At 37.8% G+C, this 27,492-nt stretch overlaps 1 protein-coding gene across 3 annotated transcripts in view; it reads left to right on the plus strand.

The window, feature by feature from the left end:
* LOC140741842 (receptor-type tyrosine-protein phosphatase gamma-like) overlaps positions 1–27,492 on the plus strand; it is a 648,055-nt gene that overhangs the window by 59,731 nt on the left and 560,832 nt on the right. For all 3 annotated transcript variants that reach the window (XM_073072297.1, XM_073072296.1, XM_073072295.1), the window contains exon 2: positions 3,139–3,243. In XM_073072297.1, coding sequence (XP_072928398.1) covers positions 3,139–3,243 — 105 coding nt within the window. The remainder of the gene's footprint in view (positions 1–3,138; positions 3,244–27,492) is intronic.

The raw sequence follows: 27,492 nt of genomic DNA on the forward strand, positions 1-27,492 counted from the left end.
TCCGAATGCATAATACTGAAAATACTTCGTAGTTAGGCCGCATCATAGAATGAATTAGGGTTAGGTTGAGAGTATTCGGGCAGTGGGCAAATCAGCCCTCTTGTGCTTTTTGTTCTCATCACTTGGGATTCAGTGTCACGCAACCATGCCACTTTGTTCTGGCCCAGGCCTTCATTAACCAGGTCCAACACTTGCCTTTCTTGGATCTTGCCCCTGTTGACACAGGTCATCGGGTTTGTGGGGGTGTGGCCAAGGTTAATTGGGTTAGGATTAGTGGCGGTGTGTGCCCCTTTGGACCTTGGGTTTAGGTTTGAGGGTAGGAATGGCGGATGTATATGTGGGACTGGGAGACATAAGATTGTGGAGATTTGTGTGTTGAGGAATGAGGTGCTGTGTCTGATAGGGTAGTGTAGTGGAGCCAGTTTAATCTGGCCCATGCCTTTCGTTATCGTGGTCCGACACCACTTGGTCTATTTCTGGTCAGTGAGAGTTTGCATTCTGTTAACTCGTTTTTTCTCACTAGCTTACAGACGTGAGTATTTCCAATATATTTTACTACTAAAGAGAATTAATGAAGAAGAATATCATAAAGGTATAGAAAAGTATCTTTAAATAGGTGTATTTAAAACTTGCTGTCACTATACTTAGAAAAAGAATGGAGATTGTCATGATGAAAATTATACCAGGGAATTACGTATATCATTTCTGCTTTTTTTTTGTCTCATTGCTTCTGTCTGAAATGGTTAAGTATAGATCCATAAGAGGTTTTTTTAAAATTGTTCCTTCACCCTTGACTATATAATGTTTAATTCAAGTAGCATTACCAGCTCTTGTCAGATGTATTCCAAGAAATTTCATCACCTTAAGTTATTATACTTATAAAAAGCACAGTTTTCTCAACTCCATGATATATTCTTATACAAATCTCAGAAGATTTTTTTGTTTGACTCTACAATTTCTCTTCTTGGTTGTTTATAATTATAAAAACACCTAGAATTTTGTTTGCAATTCTTATGGTGTTTTAAATTGTTGAATCAAAGTTTTAATTGTTATAAATCAAAGAAATCCTGAAATGCTTTTTCTTCGCAACCATCCATGAAAAGCAGAGGAGTGCCCCCAAGGAATGAATGGCAGTTAAATGTTAGAACCACAAAGTTTCGCCCCCCCCCCCCCCCGCTCCCCTCCCTCTCACACTTAAGCAAGCAACAAACCCCCCCACCAGCAGCAAAAAAATGCATTGGCACACATAAACACAAAATACACTGCAGATGCTTTGGTCAAAGTAACACGTACAACAAGCTGGAGGAACTCAGCAGATCGGACAGCATCTGTGGAAACGAGCAGTCTGCGTTTCAGGCCGAGACCCTTCATCAGGACTGATGGATTGGCACCCATAGACTACTTATTCACCCAGTATTCGACATATCACAGATTCTCTCTCTGCCTAATAAGGGAGAAAGAGGTGTCTCAGTTTCACAGCGAGAGGGGAGACATAACAAACAACTTTTTCTGAGCTCTGTACCCAAAGATTTTCCAAACCCACGACACACTGATCTCCTGCCCGGAGACTGACCCCCAGTCCCCCACCATCTCTAGAGCTACGAAATCTCGAACCTCTGAAGGTGAGCGAAGCTCTTAGGCCACGCCCTTGGCATGCCGAATAACAGCCAGTCGTGAAACCCCGAGAGTGGGTCCCATTCCCGCAAAGAACCGAAGTCAGTGTGGAACTTCAGGTCAGGATCTTCAAAATAGAGATATTAAATATGGAAATAGAGGTGTTTCCAAAGATGCAAGCAAAGGAGTCGCCATTAGGCACCATTGATTCTCCTAAGCTTATTTTAGTTGCAACCTGTTGCTTAGAAATTAAACAATGCCCGTGGTTCAAAGCACTTACTGCTTCTGAATCAAGCATTGAAAGGAACTTGCTTTCATGTGCTTTGCCAATGCATAGTGAATGATGGGTATCAGAAGGTGGGAAAATTAATTTCCAGAGGAGTGCAAAACATGCAGTTGCTATGTACTCTGGGGAAATGAGGAAGACAAAAGAGACTGCAGCTGCTGGGATTGAAACTGAAATATATTGCTGGAAGAACTCAGCAAATCAGGAACCATATGTAGAGTTAAAAGATGTAAGTCAACATTTTGGGTTGCATCAGGACTGAGAAGAAAGACCGATTGTCAGTCCATAGCAGTGTTGCGCAGCAGATGATAAACCGATTCAATCAGGTGGGGGTGGAATGGAGAAGTGAACAAACGGGTAATTTACACTTATCACTCAACACATCTTCCTCTGCCATTTCCACAATAATGTAGTCCCACCACAAATCACAGTTTACCCTCTCCACAACCTTTTTGCTCTCCATTGAGATCAGGCCTAGATGAGAAAATGGTATTGTGGAACAAATGCACTGTCTGCAATGACCACCTTGATCTTCTGGTTGCATGTTATTTTAACAATCACTCCCACAACAGTCCTCGAGTTTCTTCATTGCTACAAAGAGACCAAATGCAAATTAGGCCATTTGATCCATTGAGTCTGCTCTGCCATTTCATCATGGCTGATCCAATTTTCCTCTCAGCCTGATCAATCAAGAATCCATCTGTCTCTGCCATCACCAAAGCCTGATTCCATCTGCTTAACATCCCTTCCTGATCTGGTTCCTCCGATCACCTGTCAGCGTCTATCTCTGCCTGTAGTGCTGTACGCAGGCAATTTTGTTCCCTTTCAGGCTTTATGTAGGGCCTTGACCTAAATCGTCAGCATCCACCTTTTTACCCCCACAGATGCAGCTTGACCCAAAGAATTCTTCTAGTGTTTTTTCTTAATTTTGGGAAACTAATCTTTTTTCATTCTTAATAAAGTAATGATATGTTACTCAATTTCTTAGAAATTATCTTTTGTTCACTGATTTAAATATTTATATGCTGTTTTAGTAAGTAAACCTAATGTTAACAACAGTAAATTGATGATCAAAGCGAGAATATTTTATTGTTTACTTGTATTTGTTATTTTCACTATGATTGTTTTATCTGCAAAACTTTAAAAACCTAGCACAATTCAAGTTATGTAAACAATATTTTTATCTCTCTTTCCCTTCCCACCCTGCCACTTGTCCTCCCCACCAATATTTTCCGTAGCCTTGACAGAAGATCATGTTGGATCACTACAGGAGAATGAACTTGAAAATGTTATTCATGTACGGAGACGAAGGGAATCTATGGATCCCTACTGGGCTTATTCAGGTAAAAGCAATTTGAATAAACATGATAGGATTTCAAAAGTGATTGAAAGTATGAACATTTCTCCCTTGTATAAAATAATATTTTTTCTAAGTTTTTGAACTCTCTAAGAGTTTATTTCTTGAATCAGAATCAAGTTTATTATCATTGTCTTATAGAATGTGAAATTTGTTGTTTTATGGTAGGAGTATTTCCAAATCTCTATAAATTATAAAATACATTGTGCAATAACAGAAGTAATGATCTAGTGTTCATGGATCAATCAGAAATCTGAGGGGAAGAAGCTGTTCCTGAATTGTAGACTGTGTCTTCATGTTCCTGTATCAACTCCTTGATGGTAGTAACAAGAAGGAGGCACGTCCTAGATTTTAAGGGTTCTTAATAATGGACACTATCTTCCTGAGGCACCATCTTTTCAATATGTCTTTTGGTGGGGATGGTTGTGCCTATTATAGAACTAGCTAACTCTATAATCCTTTTCAACCTCTTGGAATCCTGTGTGCTGGAGCCTTCGTTACCAGGCTGTGTTGTACACAGTCAGAATGCTTGGTACTGTACATCTATAAATACAAACATTTGTATTTGCAAGAGTCTTTGTGATATGCCAAATCCCCTCAAACTCATAATTAATTGGACCGGCACAGTAGTGTAGTTGTTCGCACAATACTTCACAGTACCAGCAAACCGGGTTCAATTCCCACCACTGCCTGTAAGAAATTTATACGTTCTTCCCGAAACTGTGTGGGTTTCCTCCCACAGTCGAAAGGCATACCAGTTGGTAGGTTACTTGGTCATGGTAAATTTTCCCATGATTAGTCTAGGGTTAATATCGGGGGATTGCTGGACAGCGTGGCTCAAAGGGCTGAAGGGGCCTATACCGCGCTGTGTCTCAATAACTAAACAAGCAGAGCAGTTGCTGTGCATTCTTTGTGATCGTGTCTTTGTTGGTCCCAGGACAGATCCTCTGAAATATTGGTGCCCAGGAATTTGAAGCTGCTCACCCTTTCCACTGCTGACCCCTCAGTGAGGACTAGTGTGTGTTCTTACAACTTCCCCTTCACGAGCCCAGTTTCTTGGTCTTGCTGACGCTGTGTAAGGTTGTTGTTGCAACACCACTCAACCACCCGATTTATCTATTTCCTGCGTACCTCCTTTTTTATGTTCTGAGATTTTACTTACAGCAATGATGTCATTCTGCAAATTTATAAAAGGCATTTGAGCTGTGCTTAGCCACATAGAGCGTTTATTCCTAAATGTGAACATAAGTCATATTGGTAAGGACCCAATGTTAAATGGGACATTAATGAATTTATTGTCTGAATGTGTGTGACAACAAAGGAAGATGAGTTGTTGTAGTCCTTTTATGTATGGTCCATGCTTAATGACAATGGTTACTACCCTCTCCCTGACATAAATTTTTATTTTGTGTGAAGTGACAATTTAGAAACAGCCAGCTATTTCCTAAGATAACACAAACTCTAGCTTGTATAAACAACCTATTCATCCCTTAGATCAAGTTAATATACTTCTAATATAATTTCTACAAACTCTGTGTGGTTGCTAATATATAAACCTCTCACCAAAAGATCAGATGACTTCTTTGTATTTTGGGTTCATTTTTAATTGTAAAAATATATGCATTTTGTTTTTCATCACCAGCTTGATTGTTAGCTTCTGCCCATTACATCACTTTGAAAGCTCTTTTGGTTTTGGGGCCAAAACATTGAACATGCCAAAATAAAGCTAATTAAGTGGAATGAGTTATAACTGCTTCAGCTCAAATCTAGTTTTCAATTTTTGCTGATGCTAAACAGCGGAGTTTCATTCTCTATGCATTTGTCCATCATTCTTCACCCAAGTAATGTCACATATTACTGACTGATTTGTGAAGAAATGCATTCAAACCCTGTAATAGTGTAGAACATGAAACAGTAAAGCAGAGGACAGACCCTTCATCCCAGTGTCTGTGCCAACTATGATCGAATGTAAACTCAGCCCATATACTTGTATGTGGTCAAGATTGCTCCATTCCTTGTCTGTTCATGTACCTCTTAAATATTGCTGTCATAATTTAATTTTTAACTTCATGAGAATGGTACCAAAACATACCAAATTCACCTTCTTTGAAATCATCAAATAAAATACATTTTTGGCACAACAAGAAGTTGCAGCAAAAGATGATGTGCTACTACGAGGGGAATATCCTTCCTGGTGGTGATATGATAGGTTTGGATAATGCTGTTGAAGTAGTGAAGGCAGTTAGTTGTGGTACAGTTTTCAGATGAGCCAGACTACTGGAATTGTGTGATGACATTGGAGGGAATGAATATTTAGGATGGTGGATGGGGTCTGAATCAAGTATAGAATCAAGGTTCTTGACTTTTGTTAGAGCTGTATTCATTCAGACATCCAGGAATATTCCATTATCTTTTTGATTGGCACCTTGTGGATGATGGAAAAGTTTTGCATGTCAGGAATCACTTATCAGCCCAAAACCATTGGAGTTGAGGCAAATTAGTAAAATAGTGATTGTTAAGCCTATAGAGCAAAGCAACAGCTGGCAAAAGAAGTAAGCATTCTTTCATTTGAAAAGATGACATTTATAACACTAGATGTGTAAAGTATGCAATGAATGTCTATTCAGATTTAGAAAAGATAAGTAATTGACCCTCTGGAAATCTCAGTAGAAATTTCATTCCTTGAATTTATAAACTTTGTATTAGAACAATGCTGCACAAGAACAGACCCTTTGACCTGCAATGTCTACGCTGAACGTGATGCTGAATTAAACTAAATATCCATTGCTTGTACATAATCCATATCAGTTCATTCCCTGCACATTCATTTGTCTATTTAACAGTCTCTTAAACAGCACTTGTAAATTGAAAAGGTTTAGAGGAATATAGGTCAAATGGGAATATCTTGGTTGGCATGGACCATTTGGGCTGAAAGACATGCTTTTGTGCTGTTTGACTGTCTGTGACTGACATACCTGCTTCTATTGTAACTCCTGAAAGCCCTTCCCAGGCATGTACTACCCTCTGTGCTTTCACAAAATAATTTGCCACATACATCTTTAAACTTACTCCCTCTCACCGTATTTAGTGATACAGCGTGGAACAGGCCCTTCCTGTTTAACAAGCCACTCTGCTCAGCAACTCACCAATTTAACTCTAGCCTAATCAGAGGACAACTTACAAAGACCAATTAACCTACTAGCTGGTCCGTCTTTAGAATGTGTGAACCAGCATACCCGAAGGAATCCATGCACTCACAGGAAGAACATACAAACTTTCCAACAGCGGACACTGGAATTGAACTTAGATCTCCAGTACGCCGAGCTGTAGTAGTGTCACATTAACCGTTACGCTACTGTTGCATCCTTGACATTTCTACCCTGGGAAAATCATTTTGACTCTGCGCCTTTCATAATTGTTATAAAATCTATCAGATCTCCCCTCTGCCTTCAACACTCCAGAGAAAACAATCTTGTGTTTGTCCAATTTCTCCTTATAGCTGATTCCCTCTAATACAGCCTAAGCCTGGTAAAGCTTCTCTCCACCCTTTTCAAAGCCTTCATACTCTTTTGGTAATGGAACAGCCAGAGTTATACACAATACTCTAAGTGTACTTTAATGCTACTCAAGATCCTGCCAGAGTTGTAGTCTTTTCCCCTTACATTTGACCAACACCCCCTTAAAGTGCAGCACCTCACACTTGATCAGATTAAGCACCTTCTGCCATAACTGTAACTGATCTCTATCTATTCCGTGGAATATCACTTCAGTGCTATGCAAAGATTTTAATCAATTATTTTTAGAAAGTTGCTTATCTGATAAATTCAGTTTAACGGTTTGTGTTTCGGATCATTTAACCTGATCTCAAATTGATGGTGATTGGCATAGTTTCTTCTGGTTTATGACACTCTAGGATAAAAGTGACACTCTTTGTACTGTGAATGACAGAAGAATTGGGGATTTATCATCCTGTGACCAGGCTTATTTTATTTTTTTCATGTGTGTTATCTTTCTAAATCAGTGTCTTCTGTTTCTTGATGAGCATTTCTTGTATAGATCTAAAAGTAAAAGGCTTTACATCTGTAGCTCTCATTTCTGATGCAGATTATACCACTTGCAAGCTTAAATAAATAAAATAAATGTTTCTATTTTAAGTTTCTAGCATTTGCAGTTTTCAAAAATATTCTCAGTTATAAGCTTGTTGCATCTCTTGAAGATTATTGAAAATTGCAAGATTGTAGAAATAGAAACAAGATTATGAAGTATGTGGATTTTGAACAGAAAAGCTTAAGCTTATTTATTGATGGTTGTGGATCTGTCATTTTCAGGATGTGGAAAATAACTGTCCTGTACAACCAGTACCAAGAAGTACCTCAAACACGAGAAAATCTGCAGATGTTGGAAATCCAAAGCAGCACATGCAAAAATGCTCCAGCATTTTGTGTGTGTTACCAAGAAGTACCTATTGAGATTAGAAATGGTGTAGCATCATGAATTAATCTGGCTGTCCCTTGCAAGATGTGACACAGTTTCAAATAAAAATTTCCACTTTGTTCCCTGAAACATTGATTCCTCTGCCTCTCCCTCACTGCGAACGCTGCTTGACTTTCAGATTTCTACTATTGTTTTCTGTTGTTGCTTTAATTAACAGACTTTTATATGGGTCTGTTTTATCATTTATGGTTAAATTCTAATAAAGTCCATAACTATGTTGTCCATTACCAAAAAAATTTTTTAAAAGCACTTAAAATTACAGATATAGGGAAAACTTTTAAAGGAGATAAATCCATATAAAACATTTAAAATATTTTATAGGGTCACTGGATGAATGCCTGAATTATGCTGCCTCATTGCTAATAAAGTAAGGATGGACCAAAATATCCAAAGTAGTTTGCTCATTCAATCCCTTACTGTTGTCAGAGGAGGTATTTAATATTGCTCTGATACCACTTCAAGTAGCTTAGAGTGCAATATGTGCATTCGCGGCCTCTGAAATATATTCAATGAGATGTTTTAAGTATTTATGATTTGTGCATGTTATCTGTAATATTATATGTGCTGTAATTTTAAAGATTATGTGTGATGGATAACCATCTTGAATTCCAGCTTTTGTAATCAGGATACAGTTTGGACACAGCATCATGGTTGATTAATATCCACTCAGAATTATTTGCCTTGCTCTGTTTGGAACTTGTTTAGTATGGATTATATTTTCATTAACCTTACTCCTAATGAATTAATTGGGAGGTTTCCATTTAGTTTGTACATATTGAATGCAGTCTGCTGGCAAAGCCCTTGACAAGGTTGCACTGATTGTTGGTTTCTGTTTGAAGAAATTTTAATCTTACTGAAGAAAAAGTGATTGTATAACTTGTTTTGTTTGAAGGGAGCAGAGATTTGAAAAAGTTATTGTTTTATTTGTGACAGGTTCCTAAAAAAATAAGTATTTCTAGACAAGTGGCTTCAATTTGTAAACCATACAGTGTTTAAATGATTACTCCTAATCCTTCATCTCAACAATCTTAGATTCCAAAGAAGACAAAATTATGTGACAGTAGTTTAACACTGTGTTGATACTTGTTCTTTTTTTAAAATTTGAAAGTAATTTCATTCATGCGTATTTCAGAACAGGACTGTATTATAATGACTAACAGTTCTAGTGGCTACTCAGTAAGATTTGCTGAGGTAAGAATCTAGTCAAGAAACAATTTGTCTTTAAAACTTAAATCAGAACATTGGAGAACATAATCCCCTGCTTCATTGTTAAATTATTCATTTTGCAGCCTTTATTATTTTATCACTTTGGGAACTAGTATTCCCAGATTCATATGCAACTTAAGAAATAAACTATGCTTGGATGAACTATCATTCATAAGATCTAACAGAACAGAATTGTTTCTAATGCAAACATTAGTTATTATTTTCAGGAATAATCAACATGGTGTTTTGGTGGAAAATCTGACAATGTCTTCTCGCATCTGGACAGTTGAATGTATAAATCAGGGACTGATATTAAATTTCTGTATCAGTATCTCCCTGGTCAACATGACATTAAGATAAAGACAAATCATATTTTTTGATACATTTAGAAGGATGAAAATGACCTCATTAAAATGTACAAAGTTCTTAGCTCAACAAGTTAGATGTAGGGAGGATGTTTGGAATTCTCTTCCTTGAAGGGCTGCAAAGGCTGCGTCAATTTTTCACATTTTCATAAAAGTATTGATTGAGTTTTGGTTATGGGAGGAATCAAAGAACCAGGCATATGATGTTTCAGCCATGATCTTAATGAATGAAAGATGGGCTTGAGGGTGGTCTGGTCTAATCCAACTTCTCTTTCTTCTGTTATGTTCTTAAATACATAACTTCTAAATGGATATAGTTAACTATTGGAATTTATTTGACCTATTGTGTTGTTTCCCTGTTCAAAGAACACTTGTATATTCCAAGATTAAAGTTATTTGAATATTTCTATTTCTATGTTCTTTTACTATCAAGGATAATTAATCTTGCTACAGAGGTGAAACGCGTAGTTTGCACATTATGGCAGTATTTTCCAATTAAATGCAGAGCAGTCATCTTGATCCCCCCCCCCAAAAAAAAAAATTGTCCACATAGATCCATCAATGTCTGTGATTTTTTTTTCCAGTTTTCATGTTTGGTTACTGTCAAGCATCAGTGCAAAGGATCTTCAGGATTCAGCAAGAGGGATATCATTTGGTTGGCTGAAACAGTCAAGCTCGTAGACAGATTCTCACAGATTGCAGATGAGAAGTGAGAAAGCATAACCTAGAAATATTGCCATTTGCTGTTCTTCACATTTAAGTCAACCTCGGTAAGCATCAGTTGTCTAATCCCTGAAGACTGCAATCACTAAAATGAAAATATTTGGGCTCTGTGGCAGGGTGTAGCATAAACTTGGCAGAATTCAATGTAGGGAAATATGACGTCATGCAATTTGGTAAAAGGAGAAAAAAGGCAAACTAATATGTAAATATCGATTAATAAAGTACAAGAAAAAATATGCAGATGCAACAGGCTATTCAGAAGGCAAGTGGGATATTAGCCTTTATTGCTAGAGGTTTAGAGTTTAGAAAATAGTAAAGTATTACCATAATTATACAGTGCTTTGAGGTCAAACTGAGTCAAAGGTCAAGTTTGTCATATGCTCAAATGCAAGGAAAAGCATACTTGCAGCAGTATCACAGGCAAATAGCATCAGATACATGACATTACAAGAAAAGCTTAATTTAAATATAAGTTATACAAGCAAAAGCACAATTAGAACAAAAAAGTCCATTATAGTACAAAATGACTGACAGACAAAAGCCTAGAGGAACTTAGCAGGTTAGTCAGCATCTATGCAAGGGAATAAACAATCAATATTTCGGGCTGAGATCTTTCATCAGGACTGAAAAGGAAGGGAGCAGAAGCCCAAATAAGAAGGTTGAGGAGAGAAAGAAATTAAAGCTGGCAGGTGATAGATGAAAGCAGGTTGAGGGGCAAAGTAGGTGGTGGGAGGAGGAGAGGGGATAGGTGGAAGATGTAAAGTGCTGGAGAAAAAGGAATCTAATAGAAGAGACAGTGAACAATGGAAGAACAGGAAGGAAGACAAGAACCTGAGGGAGGTGATGAGCAGGTGAGAAAAAGAGAAGGGATGAAAGGGTAACCAAAATAGAGAATGGAGAAAGAGAGAAGAGGAAGGCATGAATAATTATCAGATGATAGAGAAATTGATATTCATGCTAAAAGGTTAGAGGCTACCCAGATGGAACATGAGGTATTGCTCCTCCAACCTGAGTTTGGCCACGTTGTGGCAGTAGAGGAAGTCATTAATAAATCTGTCAAGAATGGGAATGAGAAGTGGAATTGAAGTAGGTATCCACTGGGAGATCCTGCCTTATAGGATGAATAGAGCAAAAGTGCTTCATAAAGTATTCCCCTGATTTGCATGGATTCACATCTTTTCCTCCACATCCCTCTCTGCATTCTGGCAGGATCGAATTCTGTGTGACTTCCTTGTCTACTCTCCTCTCCCTCACTAATCTCTCTCCTGGTACTTATCCCTGCAAGCTTGACAACTGCCACACCTCCTCCCTCACCACCATTCAGGGACCCAAACAGTCATTCCAGATGAGGTGACTCTTCACCTGTGAATCTGTCGGGGACATCTATTGTAAGTAGTGCTCCTCATGTAGCCCCTTCTATGCTGTTAAGACCTGACACTCCAGACAAGTTAGCCTAAAAGCCCATCCTCTCTGGAATGATCAGCAGTAGTTTTTGTCAACTTGGGTATGTAAGACACTGTTGAGTTAGCAATGTGGAGCCATGAGATGACCTTAACTGATGAATGTGTATATCTCTGTTGTATAAGAGCATAAGTGAGGGAAAAAGAATAGAATATCTTTGTATGACTATGAGGGTATACTGAGCCCGATGCTATTTGTATGCCTGATGCTCATATGTTCATGATGCAGTCATAGGTAAAATCTGCCAAATAGTAAGTATAGAGTGGAGTATAGAAGTCTCATGGTTCTCATCCTTAGCAAAATTATAGTTTCCCTTACAATGCTGCACATGCCAAGATGTGTTTCTTTTGGAGCTGATCATTGCCACTGTCTCTTGCAAAATGGAACTGTTGTCCCAGTTGGCTCTTCCCTCCCTAATTTCCTTCTGTGCATCTGCTCTGTAACACCCACTGCATCTGCATGCTGAGCCACATCACAGCAGATTCATATGGTGTATCTTCCTTTCAAAACTCGGGCTCTCTTATCCAACCTCACTTCCTGCTAATTTTAACAGCATATTATTCAAATTAAATTGTGGCACCTGTGTGCTCTTTGTGTTCCTTAATGACCTGGAGTTTCAATACTGTAGCTGTGCAGCTATATGACTGTCAGCTGCACAAAACTGCACTGGGAGCTTTATATGGGGAATGCCTGTTTCAAAACAGCGTGCAGCCATTTTCAATCTTGTTTTGATGCCAATCAATTTCTCAGCTAACATTTCAACTAATATTGTAGAATTTGAAATACAGATTAAAATATACATAACTAAGATAAAGCTAAATATTTTAGAATATAAAATTCATTTTATTTTGAATTATTTATTGAAGGGTTTTATAGTCCACATGAATAAAATTAGAATTGGAAGTCATAATTGCAGCTCAGCAAAGCTCATCTTAAATTCTGTTGTAGATTATATTCAGCAAAGTATAGAGCATTTAATGTATTTTACAACAGGGATGTTTCATAATCAACTGTACGCTTTGTTAATTTACCTTTTTCCCTTAATTAGGATAGAGATGGCAACAAAACAGAACTGCTTGTGACATCAAGCTTAGGCAGCACACTGGCACAGTTAGAAGCACAACTGCCTTAGTGCTAGAGACCCATTTTCAAGCCTAACTTTAGATTATGTCTATGTTGAGTTTGCACCTTCTCCCTGTTCCAATACAGGTTTCCTTCCATAATCTAAATATGTGCAAAATGGTAGGTTAATTAGGTGCCGCAGATTGTTCCTAATGCCCAGATGGGTGGCAAGATTTTTTGGGGTGGGAGAGAGAGGAGGATGTTGATGAAAATATAAAGAAAATAGAATGAATACAAGGTATGTATAAATGAGTGATTAATGGTCAGTGTGGATTTGTGTCTTAAGGGTCTGGATTTTGTGCTGTATCTCTGTATCACTCTGTAAATACAAAAAAAGCAGCACAGATGCAAAAATCCTTAAGTCTCTATTACCGGTAGTATCATGGTGCAACAATGATAAACACTGATAACTTTGCACAATCTGCCTAATTTGCAATGCATAATTCTTCAGTAGCTTTTGTGATATCTTTATAATGATTTCAGAGGTCACAAGTTTCTGTAACCATGTGTGGGAGAGTGACAGGTAGCTAAATAGAGTCCCAAAAATAACAAAAATACATATCAGATTTCTACAAAAAAGTTCTTTTCAGCTGCAACTGAGTTCAGTATTTTTTTCCTTTAAAATGTATTTTATAAATTACATATTTATCTTTTGTTAACACAAATCATCCCATCTACAGTGGTGCTGGAAAGCTTGTGAACCCTGTAGAATTTTCTCTATTTCTGCATAAATATCACCTAAAATGTGATCAGATCTTCACGCAAGTCCTAAAACTAGATAAAGGGAATGAAATTAAATAAATACTGTAACACAAAAACATTGTACTTATTTATTTATTGAGGAAAATTATCCAATATTACATGTATTTGTTGGAAAAAGTAGGTGAACCTTTGCTTTCAGTTATTGTTGTGACCCCCTTGTACAGCAATAACTTGAACTAGATGTTTCCACTAACTGTTGGTCAGTCTTGCAGATCAGCTTGGGGAATTCTAGGCCATTCCTCTTTACAAAACTGCTTCAACTGCTGGGATGTTGCTGGGCTTCCTTGCATGAACTGCTTGTTTCAGGTCTTTCCACAACACTTCTATAGAATTAAGGTCAGGACTTGGACTCGGCCATTCCAAAACACACATTTTCTTCTTTTTAAACCATTCTTTTATTGATTTGCTTTTTCAGATCATTGTTTTGTATTATCCAACTTCTACTGAGCTTCAGGTGATAGACTGCTACTCTGATATTCTCCTGTAAAATATCTTGATACAATTTTGAATTCATTGTTCCCTCAATGATTGCAAGTTGTCCAGGTCCTGAGGCAGCAATGTAGCCCTTAACATGATGATTCTTCCATCGCGCTTCATAGTTGGGATGAAGTTTTGGTGTTGGTGTGCAGTACCCTTTTTCTTCCAAACATAGCAATGTGTATTTCTGCCAAAAAGTTCAACTTTTGTCTCATCTGTCCACAGAATATTGTTCCAGAAGCATTGTGAAATATCCAGGTGGTCTTTTGAAAACTTGAGATGTGCAGCAATGTTTTTTTGGAGAGCAAAGGTTCCTCCTTAGTGTCCTTCCATTCTTGTTCAGTGCTTTTCTCACAGTGGACACATGAACAAAGACTTTAACAAGTTCTAGATGTTTCTGCAGATCTTCTGCTGTTATCCTTGGGTTCTTTTTCACCTACTTCAGCATTGCTCATTGTGCTCTTGGTGTGATCTTTGCAAGATGCCCATTCCTAGAGAGAGTAGAAACAATACTGAGTTTCTTCCATTTGTGGACAAGTTTTCTTACTGTGGACTGATGAACACACAGGTCTTTAGAATTGCTTTTGTAGCCTTTTACAGCTTCATGCATCTCTACAATTCTTCTTCTTTAGTCCTCTGAAAATAGCTTTGATCGATGCCTGGTGCACATAAGCAGATCTTTCTGGAGAAGAGCAGACTCTGTCAGTAACCTGACTTTGTGATTTTTTTTTAAAGGGCAGGCACCTCTACAACCCACACCTCCAATCTCATTGATTGGAACACCTGACTCAAAATGGCTTTTGTAGAAGGCGTTACCCCAGAGGTTCACATACTTTTTCCAACAAATATTCTTAATATTGGATCATTTTTCCTCAATGAATAAATAAACAAATGTAATGTTTTTGTGTTATTTATTTAATTGGGTTCTCTTTATCTACTTTTAGGAGATAAGAAGACCTGATCATATTTTAGGTCATATTTATGCAGAAATAGAGAAAATTCTGCAGAGTTCACAAACTTTCTAATGCCACTGTATCTTTGACGCAGATATTCCTGTCACAACTATATTAGACCACTACCTTGCTACTATTCAGTATTGGAGCATACTGATCATATTTTCTTGTCCATTAAGAAGAAAGCTTTCTCAGTTGCAGTGAGAACTATAAATCGAGTCCTGAGCCAAAATTATTTGCAACCTAGTTTAATTACATAAAACTTGACTATTGTATTATGTGCTTTAAACACTTAAACCTCACTGGGCTTAAGCAGAGACTTAATAGAATTGAAAAGTATAAAAGATTTTCCTGCTTAAAGCATCAAATGTATTTAGTATTGAATTTCCTACAGTTTGAATATTTTGACTTGCATTTTAGTCTTGTTCTTCAATCCTTCTCTGTCTCAACCATGCTCCTCCCCCAGTGTTTGAAACTTTTTGAATGTATGACTTAAGAGCTTGTTGTCACTTGAAGGACAATATCCTTTAACAGCAAGATTTTTTCTCATGTCATATGTGATTTATTAGTAAGTATTTCTAGAGTAGAATGCATCGAGTTATTTTTTTTAGAAAGCTTCATAGCCTTGCAATCTTTATTGTAACCTTTAATATCTGTAGTTACTTCTGTAAAATGTGCAATCAATAACTCAAGCATTAAAACTTCCTTAGGCTTTAAATTAGTATTGAATCAATATATCCCAAATGACTTTCATCATCCAAAAATTTCTGTAGTTGTACTTTGTGTCCTTTTACCAAGATGCTGTATTCCTCAGGATATTGATGATTCTTGAATATTTTGAGTGCCATTGATACTCATTTTGAATTACTTGGCATTTGAGCCTTGCAGTCATCTGTAGTAAACAAGTGAGTTTTAATTTAAAATGTAGCAATTTTCCATTCATATTTACTTTTAGAGGTAATTACATTTTTAGCATTCAGAGGTGTCTGGATTTTTTATGACAAATGTGTGGCTACCATTTGACGGGGATTTATGGACTCTAATAACATTACTGAAATATATGTAAGAATTTTTTCAAAGACATAAAACATATTGTGATATTTTTAGTATTCTCTAATAATTCAATCACTAAGAAATTGCGAAAAAACTTATGCCCAGGAAACAATTGTAAGATATTATAGGAATGAATAGTTATGGGAAAGTGCCATTGATTAAACACTTAAATGGATGAATAAATTTGTGGATAGTGTATCTGAGATTTTGCCAAATTTCTGCCTGTACTGATTTCCCAAATAAGAATGATTTGGGAATATTGAAGGTGTGAACAAAATACGGTTGCCGTAAAAATAAATGGAATCACTTGCTGAAGCACTTTTATTAGGAAACTGAGAACAATTGCTGTCTGGTCTTCAGGATGTTCTATGCTGTATAGTAAGTACAGGCAGAACATGTGGCAAATTCTCAGATACACTATCCACAAATTCATTCATCCATTTAAGTGCAAGGGCGATTGAGGTAAAAATAATTTTTTTGTGCAATACAACTTCTTTCAGTATGACATTTTCATTTCAGTCATCCTTGGTGTAATGCTATCTTTAAATTAAAACTGTCTTTACATTTGTTGCAGAACGTAATAGTCTATGTTCTGTGGACATTTAATTATAGCTTGCCAGTTTATTTTTTTACACTATAATTTTTGTAAAATAGATTTTCCAGGGACAATAGAAAATGTAAACAGCTGATGTTGATTTGTTTGCATCCATTCCTTTTTATATTGATTGACTTATCAAGGTTATTTTAATATAATACATCATACACATCACTTTCAACATAGACTATACAATGTATGTGATTGTTTTGCCATATAATGCCAAAAATGTGGGTTTACATATAAATTGTTATAAAAAGCAGAAGCTTTCCAATTTTGGAAGAAAATCATAAGTTAGAGGTGTAAAGAATCAGAAACTGGGAGCTGCAGTCTGCAGTCAAAAGAATTGATTATTCTATCCTAATGTATTTTAAGCTTTGTACGACCTTTGCATGTTTAGATGAGATCTTCTATTACGTTGTTCACAGGCACTTTGAAATCTGGAGTATGTCTGCAGTGGATGCTGCTTAACAGCTGAGTCCATATCAGGTTTTCCTTTGCACAGCCTAAATTGTTGTTGAGATCACTGATTTTTGTACAGATTTCAAGCTCAAGGCAAAGGACTGGTTGTCATTTTCTTGATAACAAACAATTTGATGTATTTTTCAAAATACTTTAAACAGAATTTAATGATGTTACACCCGTTCAGTAGACAGCTCTTGCACAAACTTTGGCATGGCAAAGTGCAATTGATAAGAACACAATGTTAGGCCTACAAGATCTATAGAAGTGAAACAAATGTGTAACTCAAGTTCTTTCACTGAGTTTGTAATAATGGACAATAGTTAGGATATTGAAGTTGCAATAGTCTGAGGGATATTCTGGGAAGGGGGGAGATGATGTGGAGGCACTAGTGGAATAAAAAACGTGGCGAGGGAGAGAAAGGATGCAAATAATGGCTGGCGGTGGGCCATCATGAAGATCCAAGGTCACCACTTCCTATACTGCCATTGAATCCTTCCCCTATGTCTGAGATAATTATTATGTTACAAGCATTATTATAATGCAACTCTGACTTGGTTTTAGTGCAACTTGAAATTTAAGGAAACGTCTGACCTAATGCTGCTCTCTTGTCAGTCATATACCATGTGATGATTAACACTATTTTTCAAGGTGAACTTAATGTCAGAAAATGACTATGATGATCCTCTGAGACATTTCCTGCACCTCTTGCCTCTAATTATTAAATAATCTTTTACTATGAGATTACATACTCAAGTTCTCCAACTGGAGAAGACTGTCGTTGGTCATCCATCCTATCGAACCTTTATAATCTACTATGTTTCAATAACATTTCAAATGCCAGTGAGTTGCTTTTATGTTCATTTCTGGAATCTAGATATCACTGTTAAGTCCAGCATTTACAGTTGGTCCTTCTTATCCACGAGCTCTGCATGCGCAAATTCGACCATCCGTGAATCGAAAAAACCGGGAAGTTCTCTTCCAGCAGTTGTTCGAGCATGTTTAGACTTTTTTCTTGTCATTATTCCCTAAACAATGCAGTATAACAACTATTTTACACAGCATTTACATTGTATTAGGTATTATAAGTAATCTAGGGATGTTTGAAGTATACGGGAGGATGTGCGTAGGTTACCGTGGATCGGGATCGAAGAAAAACTGGAAGTTGTAAGTCGGAACAGGTACATCTGGTATTATTTAGCGTCAGTTAGCCAAACATTTGTCTTACTATATAGTGTATGTTTTACCTTTCTATGCATATAAAACACTTAAGAAATGTATGTTTCAGCGCCAGGTGATCCAGTGACAGATCACTCCCGAGTGCGCTGTCCAAACGTGCCGGGTTGATGTGGAGGATCAAAAACCCAAAACCCCAAAACCCAATAATTAAATAACTGTGTTGCTTAGTAATAATTGTAGCTTTCATTAGGGCAGGGGCTTTCTCAATTTATCCATTAAAATTGTTCCGATTGTTTACCGACTGTAGCCTAACGCTTTTCGAATGACCGATGGCGTTTCACCTCTTTCCGATCACTTTATTATTTCCACTTTATTTTCAATCGTGATTGTGAGTATTTTCGTGAACAGAAACACTGCGGATTCAGAGCTCACCGCCGGGTCCTAATGTCCACCGCACTGAGACAGGTTGAATGAGAGACTTGAGCATCCGCGTTTTTTGGTATCCGCGAGGGGTCCTGGAACTAATCCCTTGCGGATAAGGAGGGCCGACTGTATTACGCAACCTGAGTTGCTCTCATAAAGCTTGTGGTCAGCTCCATTTTTTAAAAGCCACTGTAGTCTTCCAGTGATATTATTCGCGCAATGCTTTTGGGCAGGGTGATTCTGGATTTCAACCCAGTGACAATGAATTATCAAGTATTTCCAAGACATGATGTGTGCAACTTAGAAGGGAATCTGCAGGTGTTTGTATTCCATGTGTGAGCTGTTGCTGTCCATTTTGGTAGTGGAGGTTTCAAGAAGTACTTTTTGCAATAGGCAGAACAGATAAGTACAGTGATTTTCTGGATGGAACATTGCAACCACTTTACACTGATGGAGGAAATGAGTCAGAGTGTTTGATGGGGTATCAATCAAAAACAAGTGCTTTGTTCTGGTTGTTGTTAAGCTTTTTGAGAGTTCCAGGCAAATAGAGATTATTCCAGTACATTTGTAACTTGTGCTTTGAAGTTGGTGGAAAGGCATTTGGGTATCAGGAGGTGAGCCATTCACCGTAAAGCACCCAGTCTCCGAAGTTGTAACCAATAGTTATTTACTATTTATGTACCATCTTCATTTGTACGAGCTCTGACCTGCCATATGAGTGTATTCCCTTTGCTGATTGATTTCGCATTAACCAGATCATTTGTCAGACTGTTCACTCACTTTTGGAATTCAGCTTTTTAGTCTGTGTTTGGAGCAATAATTTGATTAGGTCTGGAGCTGTGTGGTCTTGGCCAAACCCAAACTGACCTTTGAGTTAGAAGCACTGTCAAGATAGCTTCCAATTCTTTTCTGATGATTGAAAGTAGACTGGCAGTAATTACATGGATTGAAATTGTACCTAGGCAGTTTTTCAAATTATTGAGTAAATACTGCTGTTTAACTACTGGAGCAGCTCAGTAGATGTGCAGCTAGTTCAAAAATACAAGTCTTCAGAGCTACAGCTGGGAGGTTGAATGGTCCTTTAGACTTTATATTCAGTGCTCTCAGCTTTTTCGTGGCATGAAACAAATTGGCTGGAGATCTCAGGAGGAAGCAGAGAAGGATTAAATACTTGGCATTGCTGGTTGAATGTAGTTGCATGTGCTTCAGCCTTTTCTTTAGCATTCACATTTTGAGCCCTGCCATCATTGAAGTTGGGATAATCTTACTTTAATGTCAAACTCTCATGTATGAAATAGCGTGGTTAATCTAAATTGTACAGCCCCCAAGGTAAGCATATCCATCCTTTGATGGCGAGAGCAGAATTACATGCACTACTCAACACGTCCTAGCCAAACTGTATAGAATATCTTTATTTTGGAGTCCAAACAGCTTTTATTAACCTCCAACAGACCATTTGCCTTCCTAATTGATTGCTGTATTTGCACATTAATTTACTGCATTTCCTGACCAGATTGCACTATATTCTGACATTTACCATTCTATCACTATTAAAAAGCATTTTTATATTTTCACCCACCCAAGTGAATAATATTCTCCCATTGTGCACAATTTGCCAGTTTATAGCCCTTTCATCAAACCTGTCTACAGACATCCATATAGATTTTCATTACATCTTCCTTACGGTTACTTTTCAAGTCAGTTTTGTAAAAACACCAAGTCCTCCTGATTTTCCTGCTTTATAAATGCAGTGTGGGAGGTCTTCCCTTATAGTTCTCATCTGTTTAGAGTCCTTGAAGTGGATGGTCCTCATGCTAAACACAAGGATCCGCAGAACTCTGGGATTTTTGTTTTGTAAATTCTTGCAGACTTTGGGTCGAATCTGGAAAGCTTGATATCCAGTTTATTTTAAAACATTCTGTATCTGACTTGCACCTGGTTAATGTAGCAATGGCTGAATGCCCTCCTGTTAATAGTCTGATGTTGAGAGCCCTCGTTTCTATGGTGATGAGCTTGGGTTTCTATGGGGACGGGCCCCACTACCCTAACATAACTGCTGCTGTTATCTCTCTTCAGTCCTTTAGTGTGTGCTGATACAAGGCAAGAATAAAACAGTGAGTTTTATTTTTCAAGTTGAGAAGTGAATGTTGAGTAATAATTACAATTAGGCTCTGGTTAAATCAGCATAAAATAAATGAAACGCAAAGTTTGCCAACTACACCCATACCCAATTAATAAATGTAAAGAAACATTATAATAGTACAAAATAATCATCAGTATGTTGTTTGTGGTTGACTTAGTTTTGCCTATGCAATTATATTTGGTTTCTTCTGATTTTATGTATTTAATAGGACAGAAAGGCGACGATATTTTTAACTTGTTACAAAATCAAATAATGTTATTCTTTCTCCTGCATTTTTTTATTTGTTGTGTTTTCTTTGCTGCTTTGTAACCATTGAAAATGAAAGTTGTAATCTACAAAGGAGCAACACACACAAGGCTGGAGGAACTCAGCAAATCAGGCAGCGTCAATGGAAATGAATAAACAGCCAGTGTTTCGGACTAAGACCCTTCTTCAGGACTGAAAAGAAAGGCGGAAGGTGCTTGATTAAAAGGGTGAGGGAAGCAGAAAGAGGACTTGCTAGAAGATGGTCAGTGGGAAAAGTAAGGGTTGGAGAAGGAAGAATTTGAGAGGAGAGTCATCCGTGGGAGAAAGGGAAGAAGGAGGGGCACCAGGCGGAGATGATAGGTAGTTGAGGAGAAAAGGTAAAAGACCAGAATGGGGAATAGAAAAAGAGGAAGCGGTTAGGGAATTTTTAAAGTGGAAAGATAAATCAATGTTCATGCCATCAGGTCGGAGGTTACCCTGAGGGGATATGACGTGTGGCTCCTCCACCTTGAGAGTGGACTCATTGTGGCAAAAGAGAAGGCTATAGACTGACATATGGGAATGGGGATATAAATTAAAATGGTTGGCCACCAGGAAATTCCACTCTTGGCAGATGGAGTGGAGGTGGGGGTACCCCAATATAGGTCAGGTTTTACCACTGTAGAGAAGGCTTCATTGGGAGCACCAGATGATGCAGTAAACAACCTTAATAGATCCACAGGTGAAATGTTGTCTCAGCTGGAAGTTCTGTTTGGGCCCATGAATAGAGATAAGGGAGGAGGTAAATGAGCAGGTGTAGCATTTTCACTGACTTGCAGGGGTATGTGCCAGGAGGCAGATTAATGCAGATGGATGAATGAACAAGGGAATTATGCAGGAAGCAATCTCTGCAGAGAGTGGGGGGGTGGGGGGAGAGGTAAAGATGCATTTGGTGGGTGGATTCCATAGAAGATGGCAGAAGTTGTGGAGTGTGATGTGTTGAATGCAGAGGCTCATATATTGATAGGATAGGACAAGAGAAACTTTATTCCTGTTAAGGGGGCCGGAAGATTGAGTGAGCATGGTTGTTCAGGAAGTGGAAGAGATGTGGGAGAGAGCGGCATCATGGTGGAGGAAAGGAAATTGCGTTCTTTAAAGAAAGAGGACATCTGAAATCTCCTGTAAAGGAAAGCCTCATCCTGGGAACAGATGTGGCAGAGATGTGCCATGTGCAGAAGTTCGCTGATGACACGGCCATAGTGGGATGTGTCAGGAATGGACAGGAGGAGGAGTATAGGAAACTGATACAGGACTTTGTGATATGGTGCAACTCAAACTACCTGCGTCTCAATGTCACCAAGACCAAGGAGATGGTGGTGGACTTTAGGAGATCTAGGCCTCATATGGAGCCAGTGATCATTAATGGAGAATGTGTGGAGCAGGTTAAGACCTACAAGTATCTGGGAGTACAGTTGGACGAGAAGCTAGACTGGACTGCCAACACAGATGCCTTGTGCAGGAAGGCACAGAGTCGACTGTACTTCCTTAGAAGGTTGGCGTCATTCAATGTCTGCAGTGAGATGCTGAAGATGTTCTATAGGTCAGTTGTTGAGAGCGCCCTCTTCTTTGTGGTGGCGTGTTGGGGAGGAAGCATTAAGAAGAAGGATGCCTCACGTCTTAATAAGCTGATAAGGAAGGCGGGCTCTGTCGTGGGCAAAGTACTGGAGAGTTTAACATCGGTAGCTGAGCGAAGGGCGCTGAGTAGGCTACGGTCAATTATGGAAAACCCTGAACATCCTCTACATAGCACCATCCAGAGACAGAGAAGCAGTTTCAGCGACAGGTTACTGTCGATGCAATGCTCCTCAGACAGGATGAAGAGGTCAATACTCCCCAATGCCATTAGGCTTTACAATTCAACTGCCAGGACTTAAGAACTTTTTTAAAGCTATTATTAATGCTTTTTGAGTTAGTGATTTAGATGCATATCATATTATTACTGAGTTAAGTATTGTATGTAATGAGTTTTTGCTACAACAAGTGTATGGGACATTGGAAAAAATGTTGAATTTCCCCATGGGGATGAATAAAGTATCTATCTATCTATCTATCTATCTATCTATCTATCTATCAAAGGAACTGAGAAAAGGGAAATAGCGTTTTTTTACAGAAGATAGGGTGGGAAGAGGTATAGTCAGGATAGCTGTGGGAATCAGTAGTTTTATAAAATATGTTGATAGTTTGTCACCAGATGTGGAGACACAGAAGGGAGGGAGGGGTTAGAAGATGTTGGTGAATTGAGTCAATGAGAAAATTGATTTCTTTATAAACAAATTTAATGTAATCACAATGGACCCAAAAAGATGAATGAAAATACTTTCAACTGACTGAAAAGCTAGAAGATAAAGATTGTTGGAAGTTCTTATATTTTCAATGATTAAAATATGTTATTTCTATTTGCATCAAAAACCGAAGACAAGAAAGTTGAAAGCTTCAAGTTCCAAGGAATGAACATCACCAACAGTCTGTTCTGGTCCAACCACATTAACACCCTGAACAAGAAAGCCTACTCTTCCTCGGAAGGCTAAGAAACTTTGTGTATCCTTTAGACCCTCTCCAGTTTTTATAGATGTCCCATAGAAGGGATCTTAGTTGGATACATCACAACTTGGTATATCAACTGTTCTGCTCATGACTATAAGAAGCCACAGAGAACTGTGAACACAGCTCAGCATATCATGGAAGCCAGACTCCCCTCTATGGACTCTGTCTATACTTCTTATTGCCTTAGTACATCAGCCAACATAATCAAAGATCCCATGCACCCTGGACATTCTATTTCTTGCCCCCCCCCCCCCCCACACTGGGTAGAATATGCAAAAAAAACCTGAAAGCACTTACCACCAGGCTCAAGGACTACTTCTATCCTGTTATTCTTCAGTACAATACAATGGACTTTTGACCTCACGATCAACCTCATTATAACATTGCACATATTGTCTATCTAAAATGTAGTGCATTTTTCCTATATCTTTAGTCTGCATCATGTTACTGTATTGTTTTGTACTACTTCAGTGCATTGATATGTATGAATGGTATGCAAGACAAATTTTTTCACTGTACATGTGAATATAATAATCCAATTTACCCAATTTCATTTTTGAAAAATGCACTTGCTGAAGGAATATGACTTTACCAGATTTAGAGTTATTCTTTTCAAGAAATTTAAAAGATTGGCACAATATCAGAGTGAGCAAGGAATGGTGAATTATAAATCAGTTCTAAAGTTGAGAATGTAGAGTCAGGAAAATAAACTTACGACTTTCATCAGGGACATTTAGGCATGTCTTCAGAAGCCCTATCAGAAATTACTCCTAGAATTACTGATACTTGCTTTTCTTCAGCAGGTGTCCAACTGAGCATATTTTTAAAAATGTCTTCTATGCTGCTTGTTGATTCTGAAGAGGCTCTTTTGTGACACGAAGCACTCAGCATAATTTTCTCTCATATGCCTCATCAGATATCTCTGCTACCGTCAATCCATTTAGTGCCATTCTGAGATAGCGTACTAGTATGCAGAAATACTGAAAGGCACATCCTTGCATTGTGAAGATCAAGTTTATTGTCCTCTGCACTCATATGTGTATGCACAGTGCAATGAAAAACCTGCTTGCAGCAGCATCACAAGCACGTGCAAGAAAAACATAAATGAAACCTAAATTATACACATTTTTTACAATAAAACACAATCAGAACAAAATAAAGCGAGGATTATTTTAGCACTAAGTTGTCATAATGCTTCTAAAATGTAATAATTAGGATTTTGCAGGTTGTTCTAAGAACTAAATGTTTAAAAAGTATGTATCTGTTTCTGGGTCTTTAGGTTTCTGTACCTCCTGATCATATAACCTCCAAAGTTCCTTTATTATTCTCCAGCAATTTGGTTGACCCTCAGGCTCTCCTTGAAGCTATAAAGTTTGTGTTTTATGAAAGTACATTGTCTCTCACCCTGCACCTCTCACCACTCTCAGCTTCTGTCAGTTTGCTTAACTGGGGCACTGCATTGAGTCCATTAAGGCTTTCAGTGACTGATGTACAAGAACCAGGTTCCTGTTCATATCAGTATTTCCCAAACTGTTCTATGAATATTTAATATTTCTATTTAATCAAAATAAATAATTTTATATTGATATATATTATCCTGTAGTTGACATATGTTTCACCGCTCAACTTGTTTAAATCACCTTTGGGTTCCCTGCATCCTTTACTCACAAATTCTAGCCAGTTGTATTTCATGAACAAGGTTAGAAACATTAAGTAAGATAAAATAAAATGTTATTTATTCCAAAGGAAATTATTGTTGCAAGGTTGCTCAGTCAGAAATATCTACTTTAAAATATAAAATGTAAGCATTGAGGTATGAAAAAGAATACAAAATGTGCATTAAAAATAATAATGCAAAATATAGAGGTGCAATGAAACCATATACTTGAAGAGGAGTTGTAGAGTCTTACAGCCACAGGGAGAAAGGATCTCCTCTGACGTTCACTGGTGCACCTCAGTGGAATCAGTCTGTTACTAAAAGTGCTCCGTTTGTCCAGTATGTCATGGTTATGTTACTGATGATGTGTCCCAGTGCACACCTCGTTAATTAAGCCAGATGGTGTTTGACCAAGTTAATGAAAAGCATGGGCCAGATTAAAGTGGCTCCATAAGCCTATCCGCCACAGTCCCACATAACTCATGACTAAACTCCACAACCCTATCTCTCCTATCCCCACAAATACATTCCTCAACCCTACCGTTAACCCTAATCCTCACATCCAAGGACCCACACACCCCAACTAACCCTAGCAACACCCCTACAAACCAGCTGACTTGTTGGAAGATCCAATAAAGGCAAGTGTTGGACCTGGTTAATGAAAGCATGGGCCAGATCAAAGTGACAGGGTTGCATGACACTGGACCTTGAGTGACAAGTTCAAGAAGCACAAGAGGGTTGATTTTCTCCACTTGTTCCCTCATCCAAATTATTAATGTACATTGTGAATACCTGGGGGCTAAGTACAGGCTCCTACCAATTGAAAAGTTCTATTTGTTTCAGCTCTGCTTCCTGTTTGCAGCCAATATTCCATCCATTCCTGTATATTACACTAAATCCCATGTGTTTAATTTTGCACAATAAACTCCGGTGGGTTTATATCCAAGGCATTCTGAAAATCTAAAGGCATTATAACCACTGCTTCTACCTCATCTGGTGTACCAGTTATATTCTCATAAAGCTCCATCTAGTTTGCTAAAGGAATTACCTTTCAAGAAGCCATGTTGACTTGGTCTAATCCCACTGATGTTTTTAACAAGTCCAGTTGTCACATGCTTTACAATAGGCTCTAGAGACTTCATTCTGATGTAAGGCTCATCTTATATCCCTGCTTTCTTTCTCTGGAAAGTGACAAATGTGACAAAATAACCTATAGGAACCATTCTGTTCTCTAAAGAATTGAAATAATCATGGAATGCTGTTCTCCAGAATATTGCATGAACTAGATTTGATATACTCAGTTTTCAAATAATTATTCGGTGTCACTCAGTTGGAATTTAACATTTTTGTCACATGCCGCCTGGTTTCCACCCTGGAATGATGAAGCATCACACTACAATCAGAACTGATAAAATATTAAGACACATTCCAAAAAATAACTTCATTTAGAATAAGATTATCAACTGTGCAGTCTTGTGCTTTTCATTATATCTTTTTACAAAATTTGAACTCTATCTTGTTCACCATAAAAATGACACCAAGGATGTTGTTTACTGAACACACCCATGTGCAATGATCATATTTTGAGGATTGCTTTCAAATCCTAATATTTGCAAATAATTGTTTTGTGTCGCATAATTTCTGTATGTCTTATATAAGCTCTTTAAAATTTCATCCAATGGTAATTAGTTTTCTGGAAAGGCTTTGCACTAATACTTGCACATTAATATAGTGAGTCTGGCTTCAGCTGGATGACAGGTAAACTCATGAACTAATTCAACAAAATCTTGAATTTGGCCACCTTGTAACTGCTGTGTGAAGGGACTGTGTTCTTCAGTAATTTTGGTTCATAATTCAATTTGAAATGATAGGCTGTGTGGCTGACATTTATGTAGTCACACAGTGAAAATTCTATATTAAATATGCAAAGTATAATTGGAATAATAATACTGAAAATGCATGGGGAGCGTTATCCTAACTTGAGAGCTTCTGGTCTTCACTCAGCAAAAGCTGCCCTTAAGATCTTAATGGATCTCTCCATGATCATTTCAGTGAGACATGCATTTTGTTGATGCATTCCTCTGCTTTTGTTTGTGTAGAAGTCAGTTAAGTGTTATATATGTTGTCTTTTACACCCAGACTTTAGAATTCTTATGATGCCAAAGTTTATGAATTTGCCTGCTCTGCTCTTAAAGGCATCAGTGACTTGACTAATATGCATTAATATATGCTCATTTCTAATTGACAGATTGTTTGTGAATTTGGAAATAAAGCAACGCAATAAAAGTCAGTCTATTAAAATAATGAGTGTAACGGAAAGATATTTATGAG

Source organism: Hemitrygon akajei, chromosome 19, assembly GCF_048418815.1.
Source record: "Hemitrygon akajei chromosome 19, sHemAka1.3, whole genome shotgun sequence".
NCBI classification, from domain to species: Eukaryota; Metazoa; Chordata; class Chondrichthyes; order Myliobatiformes; family Dasyatidae; genus Hemitrygon; species Hemitrygon akajei.